The 27,182-nt window shown below is 37.0% G+C and overlaps 1 protein-coding gene across 6 annotated transcripts; it reads right to left on the bottom strand.

The window, feature by feature from the left end:
- Positions 1–28: 28 nt before the first annotated feature.
- On the bottom strand, positions 29–26,608 carry nompA (no mechanoreceptor potential A). Of its 6 annotated transcripts, none has more exons than XM_076125154.1 (23): positions 26,444–26,608; positions 15,844–15,959; positions 13,996–14,081; positions 13,426–13,684; positions 13,063–13,344; positions 12,825–12,957; positions 12,481–12,623; positions 11,913–12,117; positions 10,922–11,034; positions 9,559–9,642; positions 8,024–8,857; positions 7,851–7,941; positions 7,657–7,766; positions 7,210–7,570; positions 6,975–7,135; positions 6,721–6,899; positions 6,173–6,312; positions 5,261–5,497; positions 5,038–5,188; positions 4,017–4,274; positions 3,085–3,260; positions 1,250–1,387; positions 29–820 (listed from the first exon to the last, which is right to left on the bottom strand). In XM_076125154.1, exons 2-23 carry the CDS (start codon positions 15,908–15,910, stop codon positions 637–639), a joined length of 4,392 nt encoding a protein of 1,463 aa, XP_075981269.1. In that variant the 5' UTR covers positions 15,911–15,959; positions 26,444–26,608; the 3' UTR covers positions 29–636. The 6 variants fall into 6 exon arrangements, with proteins under 6 accessions (XP_075981269.1, XP_075981270.1, XP_075981271.1 ...); XM_076125155.1 differs by having other exon boundaries at positions 7,851–7,938; XM_076125156.1 differs by having other exon boundaries at positions 11,913–12,099.
- Positions 26,609–27,182: the final 574 nt, after the last annotated feature.

Here is a 27,182-nt window from a genome sequence, read left to right as displayed (position 1 = left end):
GGAAGTAATTAAAACAAAAATGTTTAATCACTGTAAAATATTTATTAGTAGCAACTTACAGTAAAATGTTTCAAATTAATACATATAAAAAATGTTAAAATAAACTATGCAATATTTCATGTAAAGTATACAACATTCATTAAGACAGATTAAGTACTGAGCATTGGCAGTTAAAAATACACCGGATTGCAAAAGGTACATTCCAAAATTGTACTTAAAATAAATATTCGAGTTAGATATTAATTGAATTGCAAATGCTGTAAAAAGGTGCTCACCGGCCGCTTGTTCGAATTATTATTATTAAAATTGATTGGCATCTTTAGCATAGTTTTCATTAGTTTGCTGACCTAAAGAATTTTAGCTGCAGTCGGATTACCCCTTAATACATAGGTACTCTGTAAAATATAGTAGGTATTGTTTCAAAACGATGTCAGTGAGTTAGGTAGGTATACTTTATAAACAAAAATTCGACCTCATATAAAAAAAATGTTTCACATTTTATCAAGTTTAGCGACACTAATCGTAATACCATTACCTTGTTAAAACTTATCATTTTGGAATGCGACATTTTTCAACTATGATCTTGTTAATATGAAACTGCTATATTCTACAGAGTATAAACGTTTTGGCGGGAAGTTACGCGCGGTGGTCACGTCTCTCTGGCTTCATGTCCAGCGAGTGCAATGAGCGCAAGGACCGTGAACGCTCAAACAACGAGGGGTCCGTGTAAATTGGCTCGCTGCCGTCGTCAAATGCATTCGCTAAACGTCCCGACGAGCCCGCTTCTTCACCCACTTCGGCGAACGTCCTTCCAAGGCCACTGTAACGAAAAAATTGCGCATATCAATGCAGTTGCTTTAAATCCTTTAAAATCCAAAAATATAATTGTACCTATTATGTGCACTTAATCTATTATTATGAAACTGTCTCATGCATTATCATGTCAGTAGATAAGTAGGTATTGCAATTAAATACATAATTAGTCTTAGTAAAATGAGACGTATTTTTTTTATTGACACGAATGACGCAGAGTCTCAGAGCTGATAGCACCTGTCTACTTATTTATGACTTATACGGTATACCTACCGAAAAATATTGATCAAAGATGGCCCATTGTTTTAACAATACGCTTAATGAAAGGGGAAATAAAAAAATGATTCATGCGGGTTGTTTTGTTTCATAATAACATTTCGAGTGAGTAGCGGTACATTGTGATTAATTGTTACATCGCAAACGAGTACACCGTTACCTCAATGAGAAGGGTTTATGCAGATGCGATGCGGAGAAGAGCGAGGGTCGTGTGGGCCTGGGTCCTGGGGTCACTGGCCTCAGCGCCGGCGCAGGCGACGACGCCTGAATGTTCTTGCGCAGTACCCGCCAGTATCGCCTGCACAAGGAAAAGTAAACAAATGTTATACAATCATGTATTAATAACGCTGTTTATGTTCTACAATAACAATTCTAATTGGCAATTTAAAATGATAAATTGCGAAATATGCCCAGTATCTACTGTTAAGCCACAGATAAATCCAACTTGAGACCTAAGTATCAGTATTTATAATTTAATACTCATATTAAAATTTAGTACCTATTGAATATTATGCACCTAAGTAATGTTAAATATTAGAACTCGATTATGAGCAATGCTCTTGTAGGTTGTGCGTATATTTATAGCTTAATTAGATTGACACATAAGTAAAGATGTGTCAACCTTTCTGTTGTTCAGATAATGCCTACTGACTGCATAAATAGATTATATTGAGATAGCAGAGCAAACAAGTAAACGGAAGAGGTATTAATAGTGATAATTGTACGCAGTACAACTGGATGTCAAGGTAAGTTAGATAATAATAATAATAATAAGCCCGCAGGGCACCTTGAGGCGAGGTGACGGGGAGTAGCGACCCCGCGGTACCTGAGTGCTCCAGGGGGAAGTCACCCTTCCTCATCTCCGGCTTGCCTTAGTTGGCTGGTCGGAGTGAAAACTGACGAGGAAGCGGTCCCCCGCCTCTGGCTTGCCTTCATTGGCCGTCCAGAGTGGAGTCGCAAGAGCAGAGCTCCCACTCTGTTCGGAGGACGGATGCTGAGCGTAAGATGGCTAGTGGGCCAGTGATGCCTGAGCCTAGCAAAGGCGCGTGAGCTGAGTTTAACGTCCAGCGAAGCCTCTCCGTCCTTCAGCCGCTCACGTCCCTGTTGCCCCCTTGTTGCTATTGATGCGACTTGTTTAGGGTGGCCCAGTTTGTGAGTTGGCAAGTCTCCGCCTGCCATTTTCACGTGTTTTTCAACATTGTCGTCGGCAGGCGCCATAGCACCCGTAGTTCCCATATTTTCAATCCATCAGCACCCCATCCAATAGCCCTAGTAGTTTATTCCCGTAGTTATATCATAGTTCCCCGCAGCCCGGTGATTGTCCTTGGGAGCATTTCATAGTGTTCACAGGGATAATCACCGGATTGTGACACCTTACATATTTTTTGCATATTAAAGCTGTCTAAATGGGCCTCTACGTGTTGGCTTCGGCCCCACGCACGCCTCTTAAAAGTCCGGGACTCTATAGTCCCGAGATGTTAAACAGACATACATAATAATAACAGACTGAGAAATCTAGATATTTCTATTTTATAATAATTATGTTGAGAACTCATTTAGATTGGTTGTGAATTTCGAAATATTTTTTTCCAATTTTCTTACTCCAAGGTGCGTGAAAAATCTAATACTAATCGGCTGTCGCGACACGCCGTACCTATATGCGAACGTCTTACAAAAAAGTCCCAATCAGAAGAAGATATTGAAAGGATTATACCTAGCCTACAACATCCCACTGCTAGGTAAACAATGATATTCTTTCAATCAGTGTCGCTGATCATCGATCTCGAATTATCTAATACCCACATGGCTTTCAAGGTCTACTGTATCGCCCACGTCTTGCAACTGCAAGACGTGGGCGATACAATGTCAACAAATAATGATAGTGATTTTGTCCACACCTCACCTTATCAGTCGTAGCAAGTCCCTAAATTGCAGTTTTTTCAGCTCGATACACATACTTAGTCATAGTCCCTTATACTTATAGCGACTTCTCACCTATAGATATAAAGTGCAGCAGTCAACATAGCCAGTAGTAAAGACAGCAGAACACAAAGAGCCACCAGTAGCGCCCTATAGTGGTACGGCGGCACACAGATCCCGGCCGCCGACACTACTGGAGATGAATCACTCTCGCCGTTCTCTTCCAGTAACTCGTTACGGTTGTCGAATACCTGTGGAATATATGAGCTTTGATAAATGTATACTTTGAAGGCAATAAGACTATACACATATTAAAAAGGGTAGGTAGTGCATCACTGTTTTGAAAATTACACTATCTTAAAGTTACCAATAGCTTAGTTGAAGGAAACCCTTCATTTAGGTACTCATGTTCATAGCTCTACCAATCCTATCACAAGCTTTACGGCTTAGCGCGGGGATTAGTAAGAATACAAGTAATAGGTATTATTTTATTATGATAATTTGACATTAGGTAGGTACTATATAAAAATAATGGACATTGATAACAACTATAAAACTCGTTCAGCTGTCAACCTAAATCACTAAAATGGAGCATCGTATTTCAAAAGAGCTGAGCTCCAATTGACATGAATAATGATTCAACAACATCAAATAATAATATCTAATAGCACTTATTTACGATTCGAATTTCAGATATAAGTTCATTGACTTTGATCCTATTATGAGCTAGAGATAAATTTATGATTGGCGAGTACAATGCCTATGATACAATTTATCCGAAGACCATAACAGCGTTTAGCCATAAACTTAAGTATTAACTGAAACTTTTATATAGTACTTCATTGCCAACGAATTTAGAAGTTCTCTTGTTTGTCACTCGATGTTTCATTCAACTGAGTTACAATGGTCGCGGTCTCGGGCAGGCTAATTCATTTCATATTTATTTTAATAATTTATTTAACCTAGTTATGAATACGTTGTTTATAAATAACTCTACATATATTTACCTCAATCATCTTCCTAACATGACTGGGCGTCTCGACCTCATCCTTCAAATACTTGTCGACAGTCGCATCTTCATACGACACTTTATAAACGGTTCCTGCATTTTTATCCTCTGACTTGTCTTTATCCGACGTGTCGTTGGTATCGTCAGATTTAGCCTCAGCGGTGTCATTGCCTTCTGCTCCGAGTGTTGAGTTCACGTCCCTGCGACGACGGCCGAACGACGGCTCTGATCTGCCAGTGTGACTTGGACAATATGCCTGGAGAAACAAAGAATGTTTTCCAAAATGCCCAGACAATCTTTACTGCTAGTCTATTAATAAATGAAAGCTTGAAAATGCAAAAAGTAGTAATGTAAGTTGTAAATATAGCTAGGATAAGAGGAGTGGTAGGTATACGGAAGTTAGAAGTGTTAACAATGGGTTACCGTGAAGACAATGTCCTGCCAATATTTAAATGCAATGCACCTGATGAGGTGTTACCTCAGCACCTATTTACATACCTGGCATTTGTTCACAAAGACGGACCAGTTTTATATTGCAAAAAAATATATAAAAACATGTATTGAACAGTTATAATAAGGGGTCGAATAGTTATTACTTGTACAACATTCTCACAATCTAGAAACTGATAATTATATCAAAAGAAAGATAAACTCTATCTCGATTTCCTATATTATATCGGAGAAGTATAGGAAAATAGATGACAACCATGTGTTATTCACGTGATATATTTAGATAAGATACTAATAAGTACTTATAAGGTCACCGGTTCAAAAAGGCGATAGCTACCTAAAGTTAAATTGCATAAACAGCAGTTCTTATTCAATGCAGACCCAACAACATCCGATGATAACGTCCGATAACCTCGTTAAACTGGATGAAGCTCGATGATTGTATATTTTAAAACCATTGACGTAATTGAAACTGTAGGTTACGAACTGACAGGTTCATTTAGATAAAGAGAAACAAACATGTTTGTAATCAGCAAATTGCTTTTTACTAATTTCTTTTGTATACTTACTGGCTGGCATCCGTCGCGACAGGTACGCACTGTGGCCTCGAAAACTAAGAAGTTAGACTCCGGTATCTTGAATGCATTGAACCTTGCTTCGAGAGAATCACCGTTGCGACCTTTGTCTAATTCAGGGAACACGTCCGGATCGACAGGACAACTGGAAAATAAATCAATGTAGAGTAACGAGAGCGAGGACATAACACTTGAATATGATATAAAAATGACATACCCGACACGATCGATCAACTGCACAGATCGCCCTGAGTAGGGATCTCTCGCGATCACATTTGTAGCAAATATGTCTGTAGCATAGTTATATCCGTCCTGAGCTTCCAGTCTAAATGTGAGCGGGTCTCCAACAGCTATCGTGGTAGTCGGTCTTCCTTGATACAGGATCATGAGACGCACTTTAGAGTTGAGAGAGCTTTCTTCAGGCAGATACTCGATAGGTATGGGACTGCCAGACCTGTCGACCAAATCATACCCAAGGCTACGGTTAGATTCGAGGCCAGTCTTTATCTGTAGTTTTTACTGACTTTGAATGAATTTAACGAAAACAAAAACCAAGATAAACAACTCAAGGATTACATAGAAATGTAGTACTTATTTGAAATAAATAAACATTCATTCAAAGTCCGTCGTTAGTAGCTGTTAGTGAAATAACAGCACTCAAAACCACTTCAATTACCTTACAAAATAAACCAAATGTTAATAAGTATCTACATTCCAGTAACTTCAAAATGTAAAGTAAATCGCAGCAAACACAAACAAATCGTTTCGAAAAAACAACTAAATACGAAACACACATATTTCCCCAAAATACACCACCAATAAACAAACGAGTATGTTTCAACGAAGTATTTAGTGTTTAGGAAACTCAAAATAAACAATCACGAACACTGCAAATCTAGAGGAAAACATTTCAAAAGCGAACTCATGGAAAACACGCAAAAATCTGTTACATTGTTAATGTAAACTTTAATGTCTATTTGATAAAAACTTTCCGAAAATGTTCTGATTCAATTAGCAGCAGTTATACACGTATTATTGAATTCGTGACGAAACATTGGTAAATTTTCCTATGTTAAACAATGTATTATCAAATAGGCACGTTAGCACATTAGTTGATAGTGTTTCTCACCCGGCGCCGATGTAATTGGACGTGACCACAGCCTCCGCGGGGCCGCGGAACAGACATGTCAAGTTGAACCGTTTGTCTCGAGAGGTTTGCACGTTGTCGCTAAATTGAACCACTACTATGTTCGTCATTGTATCTCCATACTGAAATAAATCATATACATCATACCTTCAAACTGTGGTCACCAGCCAGGATTCATAAGTTAGTAAACGAAAAATAAAGATGTCAGGTTATATCAGGTGGCCTTAAACGAAAATCCTACAGGTCGAAAACATCAGTGCCATTCGTATTACGATTTGTTATGTGCGCACTTTATTTCTTTATAAACAACGGGTTTAGTTTACATTCTACATTATCTTTTAGCTTGATAGTGTCAACGCGACCCCCGCAGCTTTGTTTAACTAGATAAAGAGTACTATTTTTGGTCTTAAACAAAATTAAGACGACATATCGCCGTTGTTTACTTTATTTCACAAAACGTGACATGATTTGGATAATAACGTGATATTTGATATTTAAGTTTGCCTTAATAAAGTAATAGATATACAAACCCGCTGCGTGCCACACTCCGGGTATCCATGTGCACCAGTGATACGTAGAACATTGACTACTCCACCGTTACCGCGGAAGAAACACCGGTCGTAGAAGCCATACGTATACATGCGACCGTAAAAACCTTCTGGCAGACGGAGAGTGAACTCCATTCCATCTTCGTTACAAACTTGAGAAACTACGAAAGAGAAAAAATGTAATCCTAATGTATTTCAATCACATCCATTTGAGTTAAGGTGTGAGCAACTGTTACCATCTAGGCAGTCGTCAGCTATCCGTCCTAGAGCTCTTTCATAAAAATCATATTCATTAGCAGTGTTGTCGAAATGTGCAGGATTAGCAGCATCTAGTTCTCTTGTATCACGATCGCTGAGCTCACAATTGTCTCGCGGCTCGCCGACGTAACCCCCGTCCCTGGTGACGAAATGTAGGTCAGTTGTCGTGCACTATATTCAACACAAACATTACATCATCGCTGATTCTGTTACCTATAGTTGAACGACCGGCAGATGAAATCTCTGGCTTCTATGCATTCCCGCTGGCAGTGCGCCAAGGAGTGAGCTGTAGTGAAACGACGCACGTATCGTCTTTGCATACGTTGTCTGCCGACTTGTCTGAAGCTATCTTCCTCGCATCGAGATCCTTGCCAAGGTCTATGTCCGACTGGTGGTCCACCGATAGGTCCACCTACACCCGGTCCAATAGGCCCGCCGATGGGTCCTCCGATAGGACCACCAATAGGGCCGCCGATGGGACTGTTAAGGCCGTTTATTGGCGGTCGTCCTACAGGTGGACCAACAGGACCGTCGGGTTCATAGCCTCCAATAGCACCTCCGTATACTGGTCCACCTTTACAATCAGGAATAAATTTATTATTTAAAACGTTTTGTTGATAATAAATCATGTGTAAATCATTTGTAAATAGAATTTCTTACCGATTGGTCTTTCGACGGGTCCTGGGGGTGGGTAAGTTCCTCGATAACCATTTGGCCTATCTATGGGTGGTCGCCGCACGCCGAAACTTGGTCTCGGTTCAACTGGGAATCTATCCAAAAAATATCACAGTACCATTTTAATTTCCAATTTGTAGGGCCTAGAAAAATATTCTAGAATATCTATCTTTGTTTACCTGTCGGGACCAGGTCGAATTCCTCTATCCGGGAAGCGATCAGGTCCTACGTAATCTGGTCCTCCGTAATAACCTCCACGACCGTAGCCTGCTGTGAAAGACCTCATTGACATTATCTCGAACAAACGAACGTTACACCTTGTTAGTCATGTATTGTACATTATTGTGCTCACCAGGGTATGACGATCCGGTCGGCGGATATTTGTCATATAAGTCGGGGTAACGGTCGCCGCCAAGCGGTACCGGGTCTCGGTTCACTCCGACCGGGTACCGACTGAACGGGTAACGTCCCCAATCGTTACCTCCTTGGAAGCGGTCCTGATCGTATCTGTCAGGATACCGGCTGGAATACCAACCGGGTCTAGCTGGGTACCGACCACTATTACCTCGAATTGGGTTAACTGGATATCTTTCCCTGTCCACGGGGAATCTTTCTGGGTATCTTTCTGCTGGGTACCGTTCGGGATATACATCTATAGGGTATCTACTGATTGGATATCTGTCAACTGGATATCTTCCAATATCGTTAGTGGGATAGTCGTAGAGTGGGTATCGTCCACTGTCAAGCGGGTAGCGATCTCCACTGGCGATAGGATACCTGCCAGCTGTTTGTGGGTATCTGTCGACACCGGGCGGGTACCTGTCAGCGCCTGGGGGGTACCTATCGGCACCTGGAGGATATCTGTCAATGCCAGGTGGATACCGATCAGCTCCAGGTGGATAGCGGTCGATACCAGGCGGATAGCGGTCAGCGCTTCCTGGGTATCTATCTGATGGGTATCGGCTGGGGCCTACGCCTGGTGGGTATCTGTCAGACGGGTAGCGATCTGATCCGACGCCGGGAGGGTATCTGTCGTCGTACCGGTCGTCGTTACCGCCCGGGTACCTGTCGTCTGGGTACCTTTCCGGTCGACGGTCGTACCGGTCGTCATCTCCGTAACGGTCGTCATCCGGATAGCGGTCTACGTCAGCCGGGTATCGGTCCCGGTCGCCGCCGTTATTACCACCTGTGTGAAAAGTGTGTTCTAAATAGTGATCTTTCAAGCTGGGTTTATAGCATGCAAGTAAAACTCAACTAACTACTAACGAAAGAAGTTACTATTGTCTACTTTTAACTAACTACTTTAATATTAACATGCGTCAATTAAAATTAAAACTTAAACTAAATAACAAACAATTTTAAATTAAACATTATCTACTATTACAAAAACCTACTTACGAGTTATAATAAAATAAAGTCTACAAAAAACAGAAAATAAATTATACCTATAGGTATCTTACCAAATACTCAATGTCACCTGAATTACCTGTATCTACAACTACACAAAAACAACAGTCTACGTCAAAACGTCTGGCCGAAGCAGACATAATAAAATATAAATAATCCATATACCTTTCATACCTACTACTACGACAGTCTCGAGTGATTGTTGAATGTTATCAGTCGATGCAGTTCACAAAAACAAAATGAGAATAAGAAACGGCGTCACAAGACCATAATAAAAACTGCATAACCTGTCACCGTACTCTTTTATTATTATTCTGACTGTACAAAACATTAACTGATTCCTATTTCAATAAATATATTAAGAAAATACAAATAAAAGCAACTGACGAAGATTTAGAGAAGAAAGTTACTCTTTATATAGACGATATCATTCATCAATCAATAAGACATAAACCCGTTCCTGTCTACCATGCATCGAACCTGTGGAAGTAGCTGGGCGACCCCAATTGCCCTGTGAACCAGTCCCAGGACTTCCTGCTTCTGTCTCACCACCCACTAGCTGATCTGGATGCCCAATACATCAAAGTCAATAACGGCTCTTTTGAAAATAGGAGAGCTAATGATCCATATACACGCGTATCAACTCTTCAATTGTATTAAATGAGTGATGAACAAGTAATAAAACAACAGAATTTTTGACCCCACTTATTTATTAGTAGGGATGGATATGTTGTGTAATAAAAATTATCATAATTGCTCTCAAGATTTTGCACCATATTCAAACCATACATCGGCAAGCTACACTTGGTAACAAGGCAACAGGCTATTCAAGACAAATTAACTCCCACGGACGTGTATTCTTAGTTAGTTGGTTCTAACTCAGTTTTTTGAAGTATTTCCTTTTTGAGACACACATCTAAGTTATTTACGATACATGACACCTAGCCTGTAATCTACACTAATAAGAGTGATAAAAGAGAACTATTTGTAGACCCAGAAGGGTCAATGTCGTATGATACGAACGTGCCTTGTTAAACCAATTTCCAAGAGTCTAAGGATGTGAGTATGAAACTACTAATAATGCTTCTATTGAAATCCAGTGGGAACGATTTGCAAATTCATTTTATTGTTTTGAGAATATGCACTAAAGATACGGAGAAGGAAGGAATATTTAAAAATATCTCACTATACATGTGCATGTTATTTTTTATGTAACTTACAGTATTCAGCGCTAACTGCAAGGTAATTAAAGTCGAAGTAATTACATACAATGCAGACAATGAGTCATTCATTATGAGTAATCTGATAGTAAATGTTTACTACACAGTGTTGTGGTTGACACCCCTGATTGCTACTAATAATAAACTTACTACGCTGCGCTCGTTTCTATTAATCCCAATTCATACTGATACGTTTATTGGTATCTTCCTTCCCGTCTTTTCCGAGTGCAATACGTCATGTGTCGTCTAAACATTCTCAGGCCATGTGCAATGAATATGGACGGGTCACGGCACAATCTGTGCATGTAAGTGGCTCTATTCTTTCGCAATCAAATCTAAGGTTACCTACTTTTGATGTAGATGTACCTACTAGTAACATCTCTGTGTGTATTACTTTGTATTGAATAGTTAACTTAAATCTATTCACTTGCTCTATTCTATTTTGGGAATCCTAATCATTATAGATTTACTGTAGTATTGTTTTGAAACAATATCTCGTTTTCACTTTTGAATTTCGCATGTCTCATTATTTAAAAATACATCATTTAGAATCTCGGAGTCTACGGTATACATATTATTAAGTATGTATTTAACGAGTGAGTTGAAACACAAACGATACTCACGCATCAAATTTTCATAATAATCGAAATCAGGATCGTAAAGTAGTCGCATGCCGTCCTTCTGATTGTACCTGCTCAGGCGGCATGTCCTGGCGCGGTCGCTGTACACCGCCGACCTGAACAATGCAATATTGTCAACACACGTATGCCAAATAGCCGACAAGCACGCAATGCTGTTACAAATGAAAAAGTTTGCTTTAGTGTTTATAGCTCATTGTGTTGCTTTTAGGGAAATTTTGATATAGACCATTCCCCAAAACAGTTGATCTGCATTTGGATTAAACGTTTGGGAACTAAGGCCTATTTCTTAACTTGAAATAAACTTTACTAAAAAACCAGTTGGATTCAAGAAATATCCGTGAGTGATCATTATATTTCCGACACTGCTTTTGCCTGAAAACCTATAATCCAATAAGTGGTTAAACAAAAGTGGTCAATTATACCAAGCATCTCTCGTTCTCGTTATTAAATAAAAACAGAGCAACTAATCAATCATTTCAGATGAACAAATATTGTTTTATTCAAGAGCACAGCGGTATGTTAGCGTGAAATAAATAGCCAACATACACGCAATCGTACAACGAACTCATCACGGCTTATCTCTACATTTATGACACACAAATACTGGCCAGAAATATTGATGTTTTTCATTTTAAAGATAATTCGCTTGTTTTTGTTGTTTATAGGTCAGAATGTCTTATTTTTAGGTTGTATATCATCTATCAAAATGTGGATTATTACTGTCCATAATATAGCACTTACTGATATATTTTATTGATGTTTTTGAAAGATTACAAGGCCGAAAAGTTGAGTACTTGTATTGTTATCTTTACACACTCAACAATGAAAATCGCGTTAGTAAAATGGCCTTTGCTGCTCCATAAATTATGTTAATATATGGACGTCAACTGAAAAGAGATATCATGTGCGTGTCGAAATTATGTTCGAGTTGCACATTGACAACGTAACCAAGTACATTACTATGATACATTACCTGCACTGGAAGCTGGTCTGCCTCAAACATTCATCTAAGCATTCGCTCAATGATCGTCCAGTGATCTCTGAGTGGAACTCGCCGGTGATTCTGCTGTTCCTGTATCTCTGGAAGGCGGTGTCAGGCCGGCGACCGGGCGAGAACAGGTGTGACGTCACACTGTTGTCCGGGTACTCCGTGCCGCGAGCTGTCACCCGATGAGAGACTGATCATAATCGTGAGAAAAACCTTAATGTGGTTTCATGCAGTATAATATTAGTATGTTAATTGGTAATCATAATTACTACTTTTAATTGAGGAATCGTGCATTTTTTTAGACACCGGGAACTGTTATATTGAAATTAATAGTCGGTAATCAAAAAAGTTATGAATATTATTTTATCTAATGTGCTTTTTACTCTATGTACAATTGGTAATCACTCGACACAACACAAACACAATTAACGCTAATTATTAATTAAGATTATTAAAACTGAAAACCAAAACGTCATTAGGAACTCTACATACTTGTTATTACATTGAAGTCTATTATTATCTAAGAAAAACAAACAAACTTGATAATACTCACGATTGTCAAGACAAACGAGGTCGTAAAAGTGATGGGTGGGCGACGCGCTCACCGTCACGTCGTCTTTCTGAGACACCGAATCTTCTTCCGAAAGTACACATTGACGCGTCATAGCGTCATGCTCGATCGAACGGCAGAAATACCTGGAAAATATGGAGCAATGCGTCTAACACATATAATAGACCGACTGAGTCTGTACTGTCTTTTTTGGGTTCAAGAATCATTTAATATTTGCAGCAGGCTGTTTACGTAAGACAATTTTAGTATTTTATGGTGCCACAATTTCTGCTACTGCAATTTGCGATGGACTTACTACAATATTACACATAAAGAGGTTTCCTTACTTTTCAGCCCGAACGCACATCGCCTGACATTCGTCTAACGTCATGTTAGAGAACACATCAGCTTCGAAAGGTCCTCCCAAGCGTTTGTTTTCTTCTTTGATAAATACCGCCAGACCATCACAACGTCGCTCCGCTAAAATTCAACGAATTGTGTTTTAAAAACTACCCTAGATATGTCTAGATAGGTATAGATACTACAATGTATGTATGAAGATAAAATAAGTTTCAAAATATTTACCATTGAGACACGTGTTTTCCAAATAATCTGCATTGTGGTCGTCCTCTAATAGCTCCGGATGCGTTCTCCTTGTAAACCTGCTCAAGGAACAAGTTCTCAAAGCAGAATCGTATGTAGCAGAACGACATACGAAACTAAACTCTCCCAAACATTTGTCTTCGCATTCAGTTCGGTTGGCGACCATGATTTCCTTGAGATCAGAAGGTGGCAGTTTCAAACGCTTGCGTGCGTGACGTTCGAAAACATACCGACGAGATGGACATTCACGCTCCGGACGATTCGCTAAAATGTGAAAACCACAATAAGCATTGTGTAAGACAGGATATTTCAGCAATAATATTGATATTGGTAATCACAGCTTACACGTTAGGCAAATTTCGTTGAAATGCACGCTGTTTGGTACTATCATAAGGGTGCCAATGCCTTCTGGAGCGGCTTGTTCCCTGGTCAAATAGCAGGTTGATTCCTCATATTCTGGTTCAGGACTGAATGCAGCTATTCGAGCTCCAGGTTGGAAGTCAATAGAGTTGCAGGTTCGCACCAGGCTGTTCCCTGAACGGTCACGTAAGCACAAGTCCTGGCATTTCTCCAAGACGCGGAAAGGTGGCGCCGTTTCGCGTACCTATGTTAATGAGAAATGAATAATGCATCGCTAAATCGAGTGTAACTGGATTTGCATCACGTGTTGCAACACTGCTGGCATTTGTTAGTAAACAACTACATTAACGAAATAATCATTACGATTAAGTAGGCATAAACGAACTTCAATTCTGTGACTATAATAATGCTCTAGATCCCAAATCGATTTATATAGCCATTTATAGAGTGTATGGGAAAAATAATTTGCATGGATGTGTTTTTGTTTATAGACGGAAAAATAATGCAATAACATAATCACATACTAAAGAAGTGTTGCTTCCTATGTTTACTTACAACATCATCATCAAATCCATGTAACTGTTGGTTGGGAAGTCGCTCGTACATTACACGACCCATCCCTTGGTTGCAAGTTGTTTGAGCTGCGAATAATGCAATCAAGTCATTGTTCTATTGTGCCATCTTCCTTACATCCTATGACTGTTTCAAAATAAAATATGTATGTAAACATGAACGCAATGTGAACCTAGGCTGAGATGGTTGATAAGAGACGAGTTACTTACCTAATATAATGTCTACTTTCATAAACAGTAAATAAACAAAAACAGTTTTAGTTATAATAACAACTATGTATAATTTAAATAGTACCTATTGATGGATGTGATATTGTTTTCTATATTATAGTTTATTATTGTTACGTTATTATTCTTGTAAAAAGTGCGCTTCTCGCCATCAAACGTAATTTCAAGTAAACTCGCAAAACTCTAAGTTTTGCGAGTTTACTTGAAATAAACAATAATTGTAATGTTCATATGTACAAAATAAATAAATAATATATTTTTACTAAATATCCAACCTCATTATAATCGTTCTTTGAAATGAAAGTAAAATCTAATACCCAACCCGCACGTAGTGGGCTAAAATTTTTGACTTATACAGATGTGATGAAAACAACCATATGAAATTAAGATTTAGTTGAAATCATATAATTTATATTCTGTTAATTCGGTTACGGGAAAGATGTTTATCGATGACAGATGTTTAGAATATTTATCAAGCTATTCTGGTCAACATCGCAGTTATGTCAATAAACACAAGTGTTAACAAACAAACAATTCATAACCAAGCTTCCGTGTTTATTGTTTTACATTTTCCGGTATTTATTAAGTAGTTTGGACACAAAATCTTCAGTATCGCGCAGTTTGCGTATAACTCGTAGATTAAAATTATCTTTACATTCGTTACCAAATGGTACATGTAGCAAGGATTACTATTGTGTACATATTGAATTTTGATAAACGAAATCGTTCAAACAGTGAACTCAAGTACCGAACTTTGTACTTTAATTGTGAAACTGATTCTTCCTCAGACTAAGACACTTTGTACTGAACCAACGCCCAAGCATCACTTTAATTACTCCTGTTCCTCCTTCCTCCTGTTACTACCTACTATCAAGCTTTGATAATCCATACTAATATTATAAATCCATACTAATATTATAAATTCGAAAGTAGCTCTGTCTGTCTGTCTGTCTGCTACTCAATCACGCTTAAACTACTGAACCAATTTGCATGAAATTTGGTATGGAGATATTTTGATACCCGAGAAAGGACATAGGCTACTTTTTACCCCGGGAAAATGACGCATTTCCCGGGAAAATTCAGGTGGCGAACGAAGTCGCGAATAATCAATATTATAATGACATTAAATTAACAAAATTCCGTTGTTATGGCAACTGTTTTAATGGCGGATATGCCTTAGCGCGACTTCGTTATAATAAGAGATATAAATAATTTTAAGAATATTTTTCGTGAAAAAAAGCATATTTTATATCATCACGCTACGATCAATAGGAGCAGAGTAACAGTAAAAAGTGTTACAAAAACGTGGAAAATTCTGACCCATTCTCTCTTATGTGACGCAAGCGAAGTTGCGGGTCAGCTAGTATACAAATAATTTTACTTTTCTCTTCATGATTCATTCATTCCACCTTTGCTCATCAATTGCTACAGCAATGGGATTTTTTTATGCAATTTCAAGAAAATATGATCTCTCGAGTCCTAACAATACAAAATAGTAGCACCTACTTTGATTTATAGAACTCTACCTTACCCCTGTACTCTACCAACAGATAGGTAATATACTTATTTCTAAACAGTATATCAAGACTTCTCGCGATCTTACCATTGGCCATGGTGAGCATGGTGAGCGCAGTGAAGGCGTGCATGACGCTCGCCCCCCGGGGCTTCATCTTCTGACGATGTCGCTGGCGCTGCGTCACCGACCACACATATGGTCACCTGTACAACACATAAATTATATAACACTTTATTCTGAAAATTTGTGAGAAAAGCTTATTATGAACTAGGTAACTACGGCTAACCTTAACTGCCTGTGATATTTCTTAGAACTCTCATCCAAAAAAAATAGGAAATTCTACGATTGGTGTGATATTTTTACAAACAAATTAGAATTCAAAGTTAATAATAAATTAAAGGGCTGGATAGTTTGAAAATATATAGGGCATGGTTCATTAGCACTTGATAGTTTAAACGTTAAGTCATATCAATATGTAATCAGTACTTAATATTACGATTAACATTAATAAACAATATGACACATGGGCATTTTCGCAATATGTTAATGTTCGCAAAACCCATCAAAACGAAACGCTCAGTTACATTAATGTATGCAATATGTCATTCGGAAAACGATGATCATTTCATTACGCAACATCGTACGTCAATCGGGAGCAAGGCTGAACAAAACAAATATTATGCATGCATATGACAGGCTTCAAATTAAACGTTTAGCTGTAATGACGACCTTCAGTTGAGAAAATTATGGGGCTCCGTGTTCCATTATTGTAAAATGATGTTCTATTTAACTATAAATATCGCAATGTTATTGCTACATTAAAAGACAATTATCCGTTTCAGAGAATTTTCTATATTTCATTACGTAAATTTTCTAAAGTAAGAAATATAATATAAGCTAAAATAATTAAACAAATCCACGCTGCAGTTTCAGCAGTAGGTAATATATAAAAAAATACAAATATCTACCTTTTGCATTACGTCGTAGGAAAGAAAAAAATTCACCATTATTCATGTCTCTTTGAAAGCCATTCATGAATATATTGTTTCGTGATGATAGTTTTACGACAGGAAAAGCAAGCAACAAGCAGCTAATCGAGTAATTGCAACCCACGACAAGAAAAAATCTATATTATTGTCGATTTATTTAGCAAAAAGAAAACGAATTAAGTACGTAACAAAAAGAACATAAACAAAAAAATGCTGTATTCCTTTGTTATAAAAAAACTTCTTAAATTATTGTGAAAATGGCCAGTTTGTGTAAAAGGATGTATTTAAAAAAAACAGCTACAACCGACCACACAATAATACTCCAATATATCAATAAAAAATCAATAAAATTTTGACGTTTACACATTTTGTTGCACCAATTAAATACAGTTTAGCTAAGAAACGAGGTTGTCGTAAGCCTTATTAAAAATTTTATTATAATAGAGGAATAAAATACAGACTGAAACACCTAAAAAAATATATTAATAGCCATTTGTGTTACAAAAAAAATAAAAGCTTTTTTTTCTTTTACGGTCTAATGGTTGTTCATGAATATTTTGACATATAACGGCCAGTATGATTTTTTCATAATGTGAAGCTTTAAACATTGTTGACCAAAAAGGATATTATAACTTTTGTTTCCTAAATACATAAAAAGCAGTCATCATTGGCCTAAATACATCTTTATCAGATGATTAAGGTGGCGTCAGGTAGAATTAGTGCACTTTCGTTCGTTCCTGAAAAGGCCTATGCGGGAGTAGCAACCCCGACCACAATTACGACAGATTAAAGTAAAATAGATACATAAATAGCAGTACCTATAATTATATTTATTTAATAATAAAAACTATTTCATGTTTACATAATTTTTTACGAAAACAAGGCTGATTATAATTTCATAAGCATAAGCATAATTTCCCTTGTATGTTGAAGCATACAAGGGAAATTATGAAATTATGGCCAAACAACCGAGAGCAAAAAACAAAAACTACAAAGTGTCTGTTCAAGTTTATTTATGTCATTGATCTCAATCGCAATAGAAATGCGTGAAAACATATTTATCATCATATCGATATGACACAAATTCCTGACAATCAGTAGTCCAATACAGCCGGTGGGCCGGTTAACAATTGGCTAATAAAACATTTGCAACTATCGGAGCACGAAGTGTCGGTGCAAGTACTCATGGTATATACAAAACCCATGGATCACTACTCATTGACAACATTATAACAGTACATTTATCGATGTCCGTCGACAAATTGAAACGGATCTGACATAGACACCGTTATTTGTCCGAAGCCGTGAAATGGATGCAATTAATTGTATTCAATATATTGTTGTGAAAGTTCAACGGAATAGCAATTTTTTTAGTTAAATTGCCAATCATAAACCTGATTTTTTACAAGCTTTTTAATACTAGGACATATTGTCAATATGATAAACTTTGTTTTATAGTTTTAATTTATGGGAATTACCCGACTTCTGTATGTTGTTCTGCGATTTGACAGTCAATAAACATTCATTACGAGAGCATAGCATACTTGATTGTTCAACGTAACAAAAAAAGTTCTTTAGCTTCTTATATACAAAAGTACCTACATTATTAGCACACGTGATTGGACACTGAGGATCGCTGCATTTTAAATGATGTAGGTAATTGTTTAAAATAAAGAAAAATGCGGCTTTTGTGTAATAAATCGATTCTTTGACACTGAACGATTGAAAAAATACTATTCATCCTTATGATTCACTTCGCTTGTTTTAAAAAACATTTCATGAATTCTTTGTTATAGTTCACCTCACACGTGTGGAACGACTGATCCTATAATAAATATAATAAAAGAACATTTTTGTGTTTAACTACCAGATTTAGAACAAAAACGAACCGTGCAAAACAGCCGATTATTTGGATGCAAACATTTGCATTTAACGAAAAGAACAAAGAACACTGATTACATATGAGTAAGCACTATGATCTTTGTCAAGAACATTGTACTTCCTTACAAAAACGTTGAATTGTACTTATTTTAATTTTGTTCCCCGAAGATGCAGAATAGTTCTGTACCTCAGAGATATACAACATTAACCTACAAAACAAAAAAGCGTAGAGGTTTATAATCTTATGGTCTTTTGAGGTCCTTTACCAGTTAGACATTAGTGGATTTATACCTCTACAGTTGGATATTTCTTTTCATAGACGTAATTGGTTTTAATGTCGTATATTATTAAGTGGAACTGGTTCTTGCGTTTTTAATGGTGCAAGAAGCATGTTTTCAAAAAGTGAAGTTACTGTATGCATCTGATGTACAGAGTTACACTCAAGTGTCGCCATTAATATTTTTGTAATAGCGGGCGAGCGAACCATACACACCTGGCACGTTATCAGTCTCAGCGCTTATGAGAATATTCTTATAGAAATCAGAAAAGCCATTTCACCGACCCGGAAATCAAAAGTAATAAGTGTTCAGTCAGTAGCTTAATTCTTTTGTATATTTCTTCTTAGACCGTAGAGGCAGTTTAATATTTAAGTATAATATTCGATTTTTTGTTTTTAGTTCAATAAATTATGATTTTTTTAATATAATTAAATAAGATGCAATTATATTATTTACTTGGCTTAAGTAAGGAAGGTGAATAAAGAGAGTACTCGTCCTATTAAAGCGTCGGACATAAAATCGTTCAGCCATTGTTTTGCTTACAATTAGAACATCATTACTATGATAACTTATCAGTTTCCTTCGAAGTTTTCCTTCCCGTATCGAACTATTTCATAATTAAGTTAATAACAATAACTGGGTTGTTATGTCGCAAGGTAAAGGAATTAAATAACATTCTTTCAATTTCTAGGTTTGTTATTTTTTTAATAACCCAATGGTATGTAATCAATACCCTAGCTAAGCGTGATGGTGTTATTATGAAAAAGGAAAAATTGGTGAGACTTTAATGAAACCTCGTGGATCGTCGTTTTTTAAACCATTTAATTTTTTTTATTGGCTACCTTAGAAATGTACATTCGGAACACATATTTTTATACTTCCACATTCTGAATTTTGGTTCATTTGCTTGATTTTACTATATCATAATGTTTTATTACAAAGGTGGTGAAATTGTATAATTCAGGTAGATACTCTTTTCTAAACGAACCTAAATGCGCAGTAGCGGCGAGATTCGCAAGTATCAACCCACATACCACAGGTGGCTAGTACAAATCGCACAACAAAACACACATCTACATGACAATGACGGCTCGAAGGCTTGGACTATGAAAATTTTGGTGTTTCCAAAAAAATGTGCCGATGGAAAGCGGATGCTTACTTCCGGTACATTGTGGTCGAGCGATGTCCTCGCCAGGCCAATTGGACAAATGACGTGGCTACCAAATTTTGATACAGTTATCTTTGCCGTGAAATCGGTGTCTGGCCTGTTTGCAGAATCGATGAGTTTTGAATACATTCCGTGTATTGTTCGCCTCAATTAAGCGTCATTTGAACTGAAATTTATACTCGATTGTGATTTATAGTTTTGAAATAGGAGAGTTTAGTTTCATTTAATGTATGCCATCTGTTGTCGAGGTTGTACAATGCACATGCCTTGCTACAAGAGATTTTAGGCTAGCGTGTCCTATAAGTCGTATCACGTTTAAGATAATATGGTTTATCTACTAATATTTTCCGCAAACAACTAACAACTGCTCTACATTCCTTGCTACAAACCCGAGAGCAATCTTTAAGTTTCCCAGTACTAAGTACATTATTGCATAATTCATAATTCCATACATATTTAGAGAAAATAAAATCCGTAAAATAATAATGTGAGTGAATGCTCATAAAACCTCTGTTATCTAGAACGTCAAATTCTTTTGTTTTGTTATCCTTTTGACAGTATTCTATTGTTTTGTGCGTTGTTGATCGTCAACCGATAATGACAAAGATTTAAAGAATACACCTTTTTAAACAACACAAGAAGTATTTAAGCGTGACTACTGTGCAGCACCTTGCGGCAAAGTATTGAGACCAAAGCAATACGAACTATAAGTAAATAATATAAAATAACAACAAATATTTTCAGCTTCATAGCATGTCTACTATCTGCTATGAAGCTTGAATCGAAGGTTACACTAACACAAGTTTACACAACCAACAAAAAGCTTAGCAATTAACCTATTTAGTGAAAGTTCTTTGTTCGCCAACGTTCCTCAAATTCAAAGACCACAATGCGGATGTTCATTTGATCAAATAGTGAACTTTTCACGGCAACCAATCATGCAAAACGAAATGGTGTGAAAACTGTTCGAGGATCTATTGTAGGGATAGTGGGATGGGCTAGGATGGGCTCGTGGGAAACATAGAGTGACGCAAGAGGTATCAGGGACAGGCCGACCGTTTCCTAAACATCTCCAAACATTTCGAAATTAGACTACGAAACAGGATTCTGTGGGAAACCTCATAAAACCCACCAGTCTACTCGTGGGAAATAATAGTTTCGGCACACTTCCTATAATAAAACTGTTTAAACAAAACATTCCGTTCTATTGTAATGTTTTAAAGGACGTTTATGTGTTTTGCTTTATGAAAAATGTAAATATTAAAATGACGCATTTCTAACGCAAAATGTAAATTATGATCCTCAGTAATTTGTACGTAACGCTCATTTTCTTCACTCTACAGTTTGTTTTTCTATTTGCGGTGATTCCTCAAGATTACAGGAACCTATTTTTCACATAATTATATCTGTGCAATAATATATTTCCTACAATGCATTATGTAACTTTATTTACAATTCAGACTTCATGTCAATATTTTTTCGATTATCCTTGTGTTTGCTTGCAGTTACTTCTGTATAACTATTTGTTGCTATAACTAATGTGTTATTTAAAGGTCATCATCATCAATAGTTTATTATCGTGTGTGATCTAATGATATGATTACACAGCTGTGGTTTACAAGTAAAGAACATATAAACATGCGTGTTGTGACTATCTTAGGGAAAACAAAACATATAATACTTTTTAATTTGATTAAATAAGCTCGCATTATTTCTCGTACCTGCCTAAAAATCATTATTTATTTCGGCCTGTGCCTATTTTTCTAATTTCTCCTCAAAGATAATGCGCAATGTTAAATATACACTCAGCGGCAGAAAAAGTGGCCCAAGCGCTTATCGTGAATTTGTAAACAAATTAAGTAATATATGAAAGATATATTGTTGTAAGTAGTTGCGAAGTGATCTGTTTAGTGTTATGAAGTGTTGAATTTCAGATTAATTTAAGTGACGGATGACTTTTTCTAACAATGTGTGTTAGAACTGAATTCAGTGTTGATTCGAGAGGTCAGTTGAATTCTGTATTTTGAAATATTGCTGCACGGAAACGATTTTCTTTATGATTTTTATTGATTATTGGTCTATTTAGATTTTAGAAAAGATTTGAAGATGCCACTTACTGCTGAACAAGTGGCTTAGGTGGTCTTGTTGTCCGATCAGGGCCATTACCATTGAGAGGTGGCTGCATTTTTCAATGTATCGCGTACCACTTTAAGGTCTGCGATTAGGAGGTATCGTGAGACTGGTCTCTACACGCGGCGACTAGGAATTAGACGAACACGATGTACATCCGCAAGAGATGACCGATTTGTTAACCTCGAGGTGCTGAGAAACCGCTTTCTGACAGCGTTTGAGATTCACTAGAGGCTTCAAGCGGCACGCGGAGTCGTTTTTAGTGAACGGAACATGAGGCGAAGGATAAAAGAACGTAATTTACAGGCAGGAAGACCAACCCGAGTACCAGAACTCGAGAGACACCATCGAGTTGCGCGATTACGATTTGCTCGTAAACATGTGAATTGGCTATCGACCAATGGAGCAAGTTCTTGTTAACCGATGAGTGCTGAGTAGCATTAAGAGCACCAAATGGTCGTGAGAGAGTGTAAAGACGCCATTAAGGACGGTTTTTTCCCAACACAACACGTCAGACGGTCAGTTACAAAGGTAGGTCTGTTATGGTATGGAGAGGTATATGTTTGGAGGCACGTACGGAGCTTGTCATCGTAGATCAGCGCCTAACAGCAGCCGGGTACATTGAAGAAATCTTCCAAGACCATGTTGTACCACTTATGGATTTCATTGGTCGGGAGGATTAACTCTAATGCAGTTTAATGCGCGCGCTCATAGCGCCCGCGTTGTGGAATCGCACCTTGCTGATATCGGGATTCAAAAACTGGCTTAGCCTGCTCACAGTCCAGACATCAACCCCATAGAACATGTCTGGCACATGCTAAAAAACAGTGTATGCGCACTGCCCAACCCACCAGAATCACTTGGTGAGCGAAGAACCGCTCTAGTCAGAGTGTGGGATAAAGTTCTTCAAGAAGTAATTAAAACATCCTCCAAAGCATGCCAGAATGCATGCAGGTCACCATAAATGCTAGAGGAGGTAACACGCGGTATAAACTAGTTTTTTTTTTGGTGCAGAATTAGGTTTTTGCAAAAACTTTCAGTAAGCGATTTCGACAAAAGCTGTATTTTTTAATTTTTCCCATTTTTGATTAAAAATTACGACTATTTAGTGTAAATTGTAAGTAAACTTGTGTATAAACTGTTTAACTAATAGTTATAGCCAAAATAGTAACCATATATTGATATTCTAAAAAGTTTTATCGTAGTTTTGCTTTGGGCCACTTTTTCTGCCGCTGAGTGTATATCCAAGTAACGAATTGTTAACCTTATCTTTCTGGTTTAGCATTTTGCAATATTAATTCGGAAATAATTAAGATTATACTGTTACACGTGCTTACATCATTCTCGAGAAAGTTCATTCACGTTCAGTTTTAAAGACGCCATAAAAATGCATATTTTATACCAAGGACGTAATAGAGTTTGAAGCGATAAGATGCCTGGTAAACCATACGTAAATGCAGTAGTTAGACTCCAATACTGAATTTGCGAGAACAACTAGGCTTAATTTTTTCTCTAATTAATTATTCTCATTGCAACAGCATAAAATTTCAATCCTTGTTATTATAGAATCGAACATTTGTTACGCGATTCTCTACCACTAGCATTGGCAACGGACTAGCTGCTACATATTTGTTATAGATGAAAAATTCTTAGCTCGATCAATTTTTGCAGTACATTTTAAATGTCAATCTCTCGATAATCGGTAGTCCCTAGAGTAGAGTAGTAGAGATACAAAAACTAGATATCGGTAATATAACGTTTTCTCATTCAAATATCTTCATAACATGTCATGTCTAAGATCAATTGTTATTCATACCAGAAGATGAGACATCAATAGAACTGCACATTCTGAAATCGCCTCATTATAAATAGAAATTAGTTCAGCCAATTACATAACAATTAATTATTCAGATACTGATGACCACACTTATATCTCTTTGAATTAAGAATAGGGAGATGTTGGCTTCTGAAATTGATTCTAGTTAATGACATAACAATACTATATTAATTACATGAGAATGAGAAACCAAAAGGCTATGAATTAAAGTGCTGCCTGCTTATCGTCAGTAATAAGCCAACGGTGTCCTTATTAGTTTCACAATATATGTGTGACACTTAACATGTTAACATTTTAGGAGAAAACATTTTTTTATGAAGACCTAAATGAAACCTGTTCAAGAAAGTCAATTGGCTATGCAAAGCTAAAAAATATTTTTACATCAATTAGAATAAAGACATGTCGATTACATGTGTAGTAAAAAAGAAATTAAGACAGCAAATTTCATCACTTGTCTAATAATATTTACTTATTACTACGACAATGTAGGGTTTACTTAAAATATCGTCTATTTAATCAGTGAGAGCACACAAACATTAACTCACACAAACAAACCTTGGAATGCATTCGTACACACGTGATACTTGCATGTCACTTATCTTGTATCAAAACATCTAACCTTATTGAACAGATAACCGTCGTATTTATCAGTCAGTTATCTGAACTATTTATATTTTACAAACAAACAAACACCGTGTCCTCGTGATCGCCATGTGTTTGGGATTTTATCAAAATGCGATCGAGGCTTCCTTGTCCAGGGATTTAGATAAATACTGCAATTTTGTAAAGATCTCAAAACATTTTTTTTCAAAAATACGGCTATGACGTGACCAAACAGTTCGCACTGCAAAAAGTAATCAGATTTCAGGCTTACAGGCCCATCCCTAAATCTCTAATCCCTTATTTTACACCCAGGTCGTCGAAACATTTGATAAAATAGGTCGACCGCACGTAAATAGTTTACAAACTCTACACCTTAGTCCAAATAAATAAAAAGGTAATACGTATTACATAATATGTTGATTGATAAGATAAGATGCAAAATTGCAGAAGTAGTGAGACAATGAACAGTAAAAACCCAATACTATATCGATAAGTACTTCACATTAACGTCATAGAAATGTAAGTAAACATTCTACTGCTACTACTACAAAACCACGAACTAAGATCAGTTAGGACATTCGGTATTAGAAGAATCCAATACATTGAAATTATAACTTTTATTTTTGCTTATTTGTTGCATGATCATTGATCAACGATAAAATTACTTTTACTTAATAATTTTAGCGTGGACAACGATCTACAAAAATGTTGGGCTTTCTACATTTTCAACTAATTTATATTTAGTGAAAGTTAATTGTCAATTACAATTTGAATATACTTTTCAATGCTTGTTTTAGATTAACGTGGTTTTATAGAAGCCTTCTGCATACGCTACTAATTAACGCAGCAAAATTAACATTTTGGCTCACGTAAATTAGTTTTTTCGACTATTGGTATGTTAATATTAGTATTAAAGATAAACAGACGCTTATATCGTGTAATTAAATTGTTAAAAAATGAACATTTTGACGCGTTTGTGACGCAGTGGCAACGATGACCACCACGCCACTACCGGTGCGTCGAAAGATAGTGAGTTCGATTTCCACTCAGTGGAACCAATACTTGTGCGATCAACAGATAATAAGTAAGTTGTATGTTTGTAAAAGTCCCCGCGATACAAGAGCAACTCTTAGTTCGGTAGTAGTCTTTATAAAAACAAAACAGAATATGTTTTTTTAAGGGCCTGTAATGTAGTTGCACGTGCCTAGCGCACTCTGGTTGCATAATGCAGTCACACAACGGTGCGCAGACGCCGCCCTAACGTCAACCAGCCATGCTCCTTTACTAATTAAATATTCTAAACCACTAACTATAAAAGGGCTCCACAATAACTACAGTCGTTTATTTAATTGTGTCTAAATACAATGTATGTACGTGACGTTGATTTTATTTCTAATGCTACTTTATAAAAGTAAATAATATGATAAATATTGGTACTGATAACAAAAACGTGTATTCGTAAGTTATTTCGGATTTTCCTCTTTCTTTTATATACCTATCTCTACAAATCCTTGTGTAACTAAACATTTTTATCATAATCATACAAGTTAACATTTGAGTTTGAAAACAAACTACATATTTATACTTTTTGTTATCGACCGACATTCCAGAACTAATCTTGTATAATTATACTAAATATTTAGTGAAAATATTGTTATATGATTAGTAAACAAAACACGACAATTTTCTATTCGTTGTTAAACTCGTTAATTTATTTTAAAACATTCAGGCAAAGGTGCCAGAAAAATGGATTGGAATACTTTAAATGCGACGTAGGCGCTACGCCGAGACGGAAACTTACTTGAGCTTTTCTCTGAAGGCGGCCTACGACACGTAGCACGCGGCGCGTAGCACTGCAGTCTCACTAAGTCCAAAGGTACCTCTTATTCTCTAGTCGGTAGTAATCACCCCACACACAGTCGTTTAGTGGCGTACACCAGGATCACAGCACGGGCATACCACTGGACAGCCGAAACTAAATTGTGACCATTTCTACACCATAATTCAGTTAAATCACATTAAGGGGGGGACGACAATGGGAGAGCATCGATGTGAGCGAATCACACCATCGCTACGCATCGCTAATTTTCCATAGTGGTCCACGTTTACTGACGCCGGTGACCGAACCGAAATTATAATACTTTATGGACATGCGTAGCCTATTGTTAAACAAATCCAATGCGAGCGACCTGTATGATCATTATAACTTTTAGTTGAACATGAAACGTAGAAATCTGTCTGCCGAAATAGTTTATGAAAAAATGCTTTGCTGTTTCCTTTAAGAATACCTATTTTACAAAACAAAAATACTTGAAATGCACGCAGTCCACATTTTCCTCAAAATCATGATCAATCATAGTAATTAATAAATCTTGGCATTAATTAAATTAATTCTAGTTCTTTACTGAAAAGAGACGCTATTAAAGCTAACAAGCGTACATTCAGTGACCCCAAAGAGTGCGCTTTTCCGGAAGCGACGTACAATGGCACCGGGTGTCGTCGGCGCGGCTCACTATCCAACATGGCCGCCAGTTCGCGCC

Source organism: Anticarsia gemmatalis, chromosome 17, assembly GCF_050436995.1.
Source record: "Anticarsia gemmatalis isolate Benzon Research Colony breed Stoneville strain chromosome 17, ilAntGemm2 primary, whole genome shotgun sequence".
NCBI classification, from domain to species: Eukaryota; Metazoa; Arthropoda; class Insecta; order Lepidoptera; family Erebidae; genus Anticarsia; species Anticarsia gemmatalis.
This window is presented reverse-complemented; position numbering and strand designations above follow the sequence as displayed.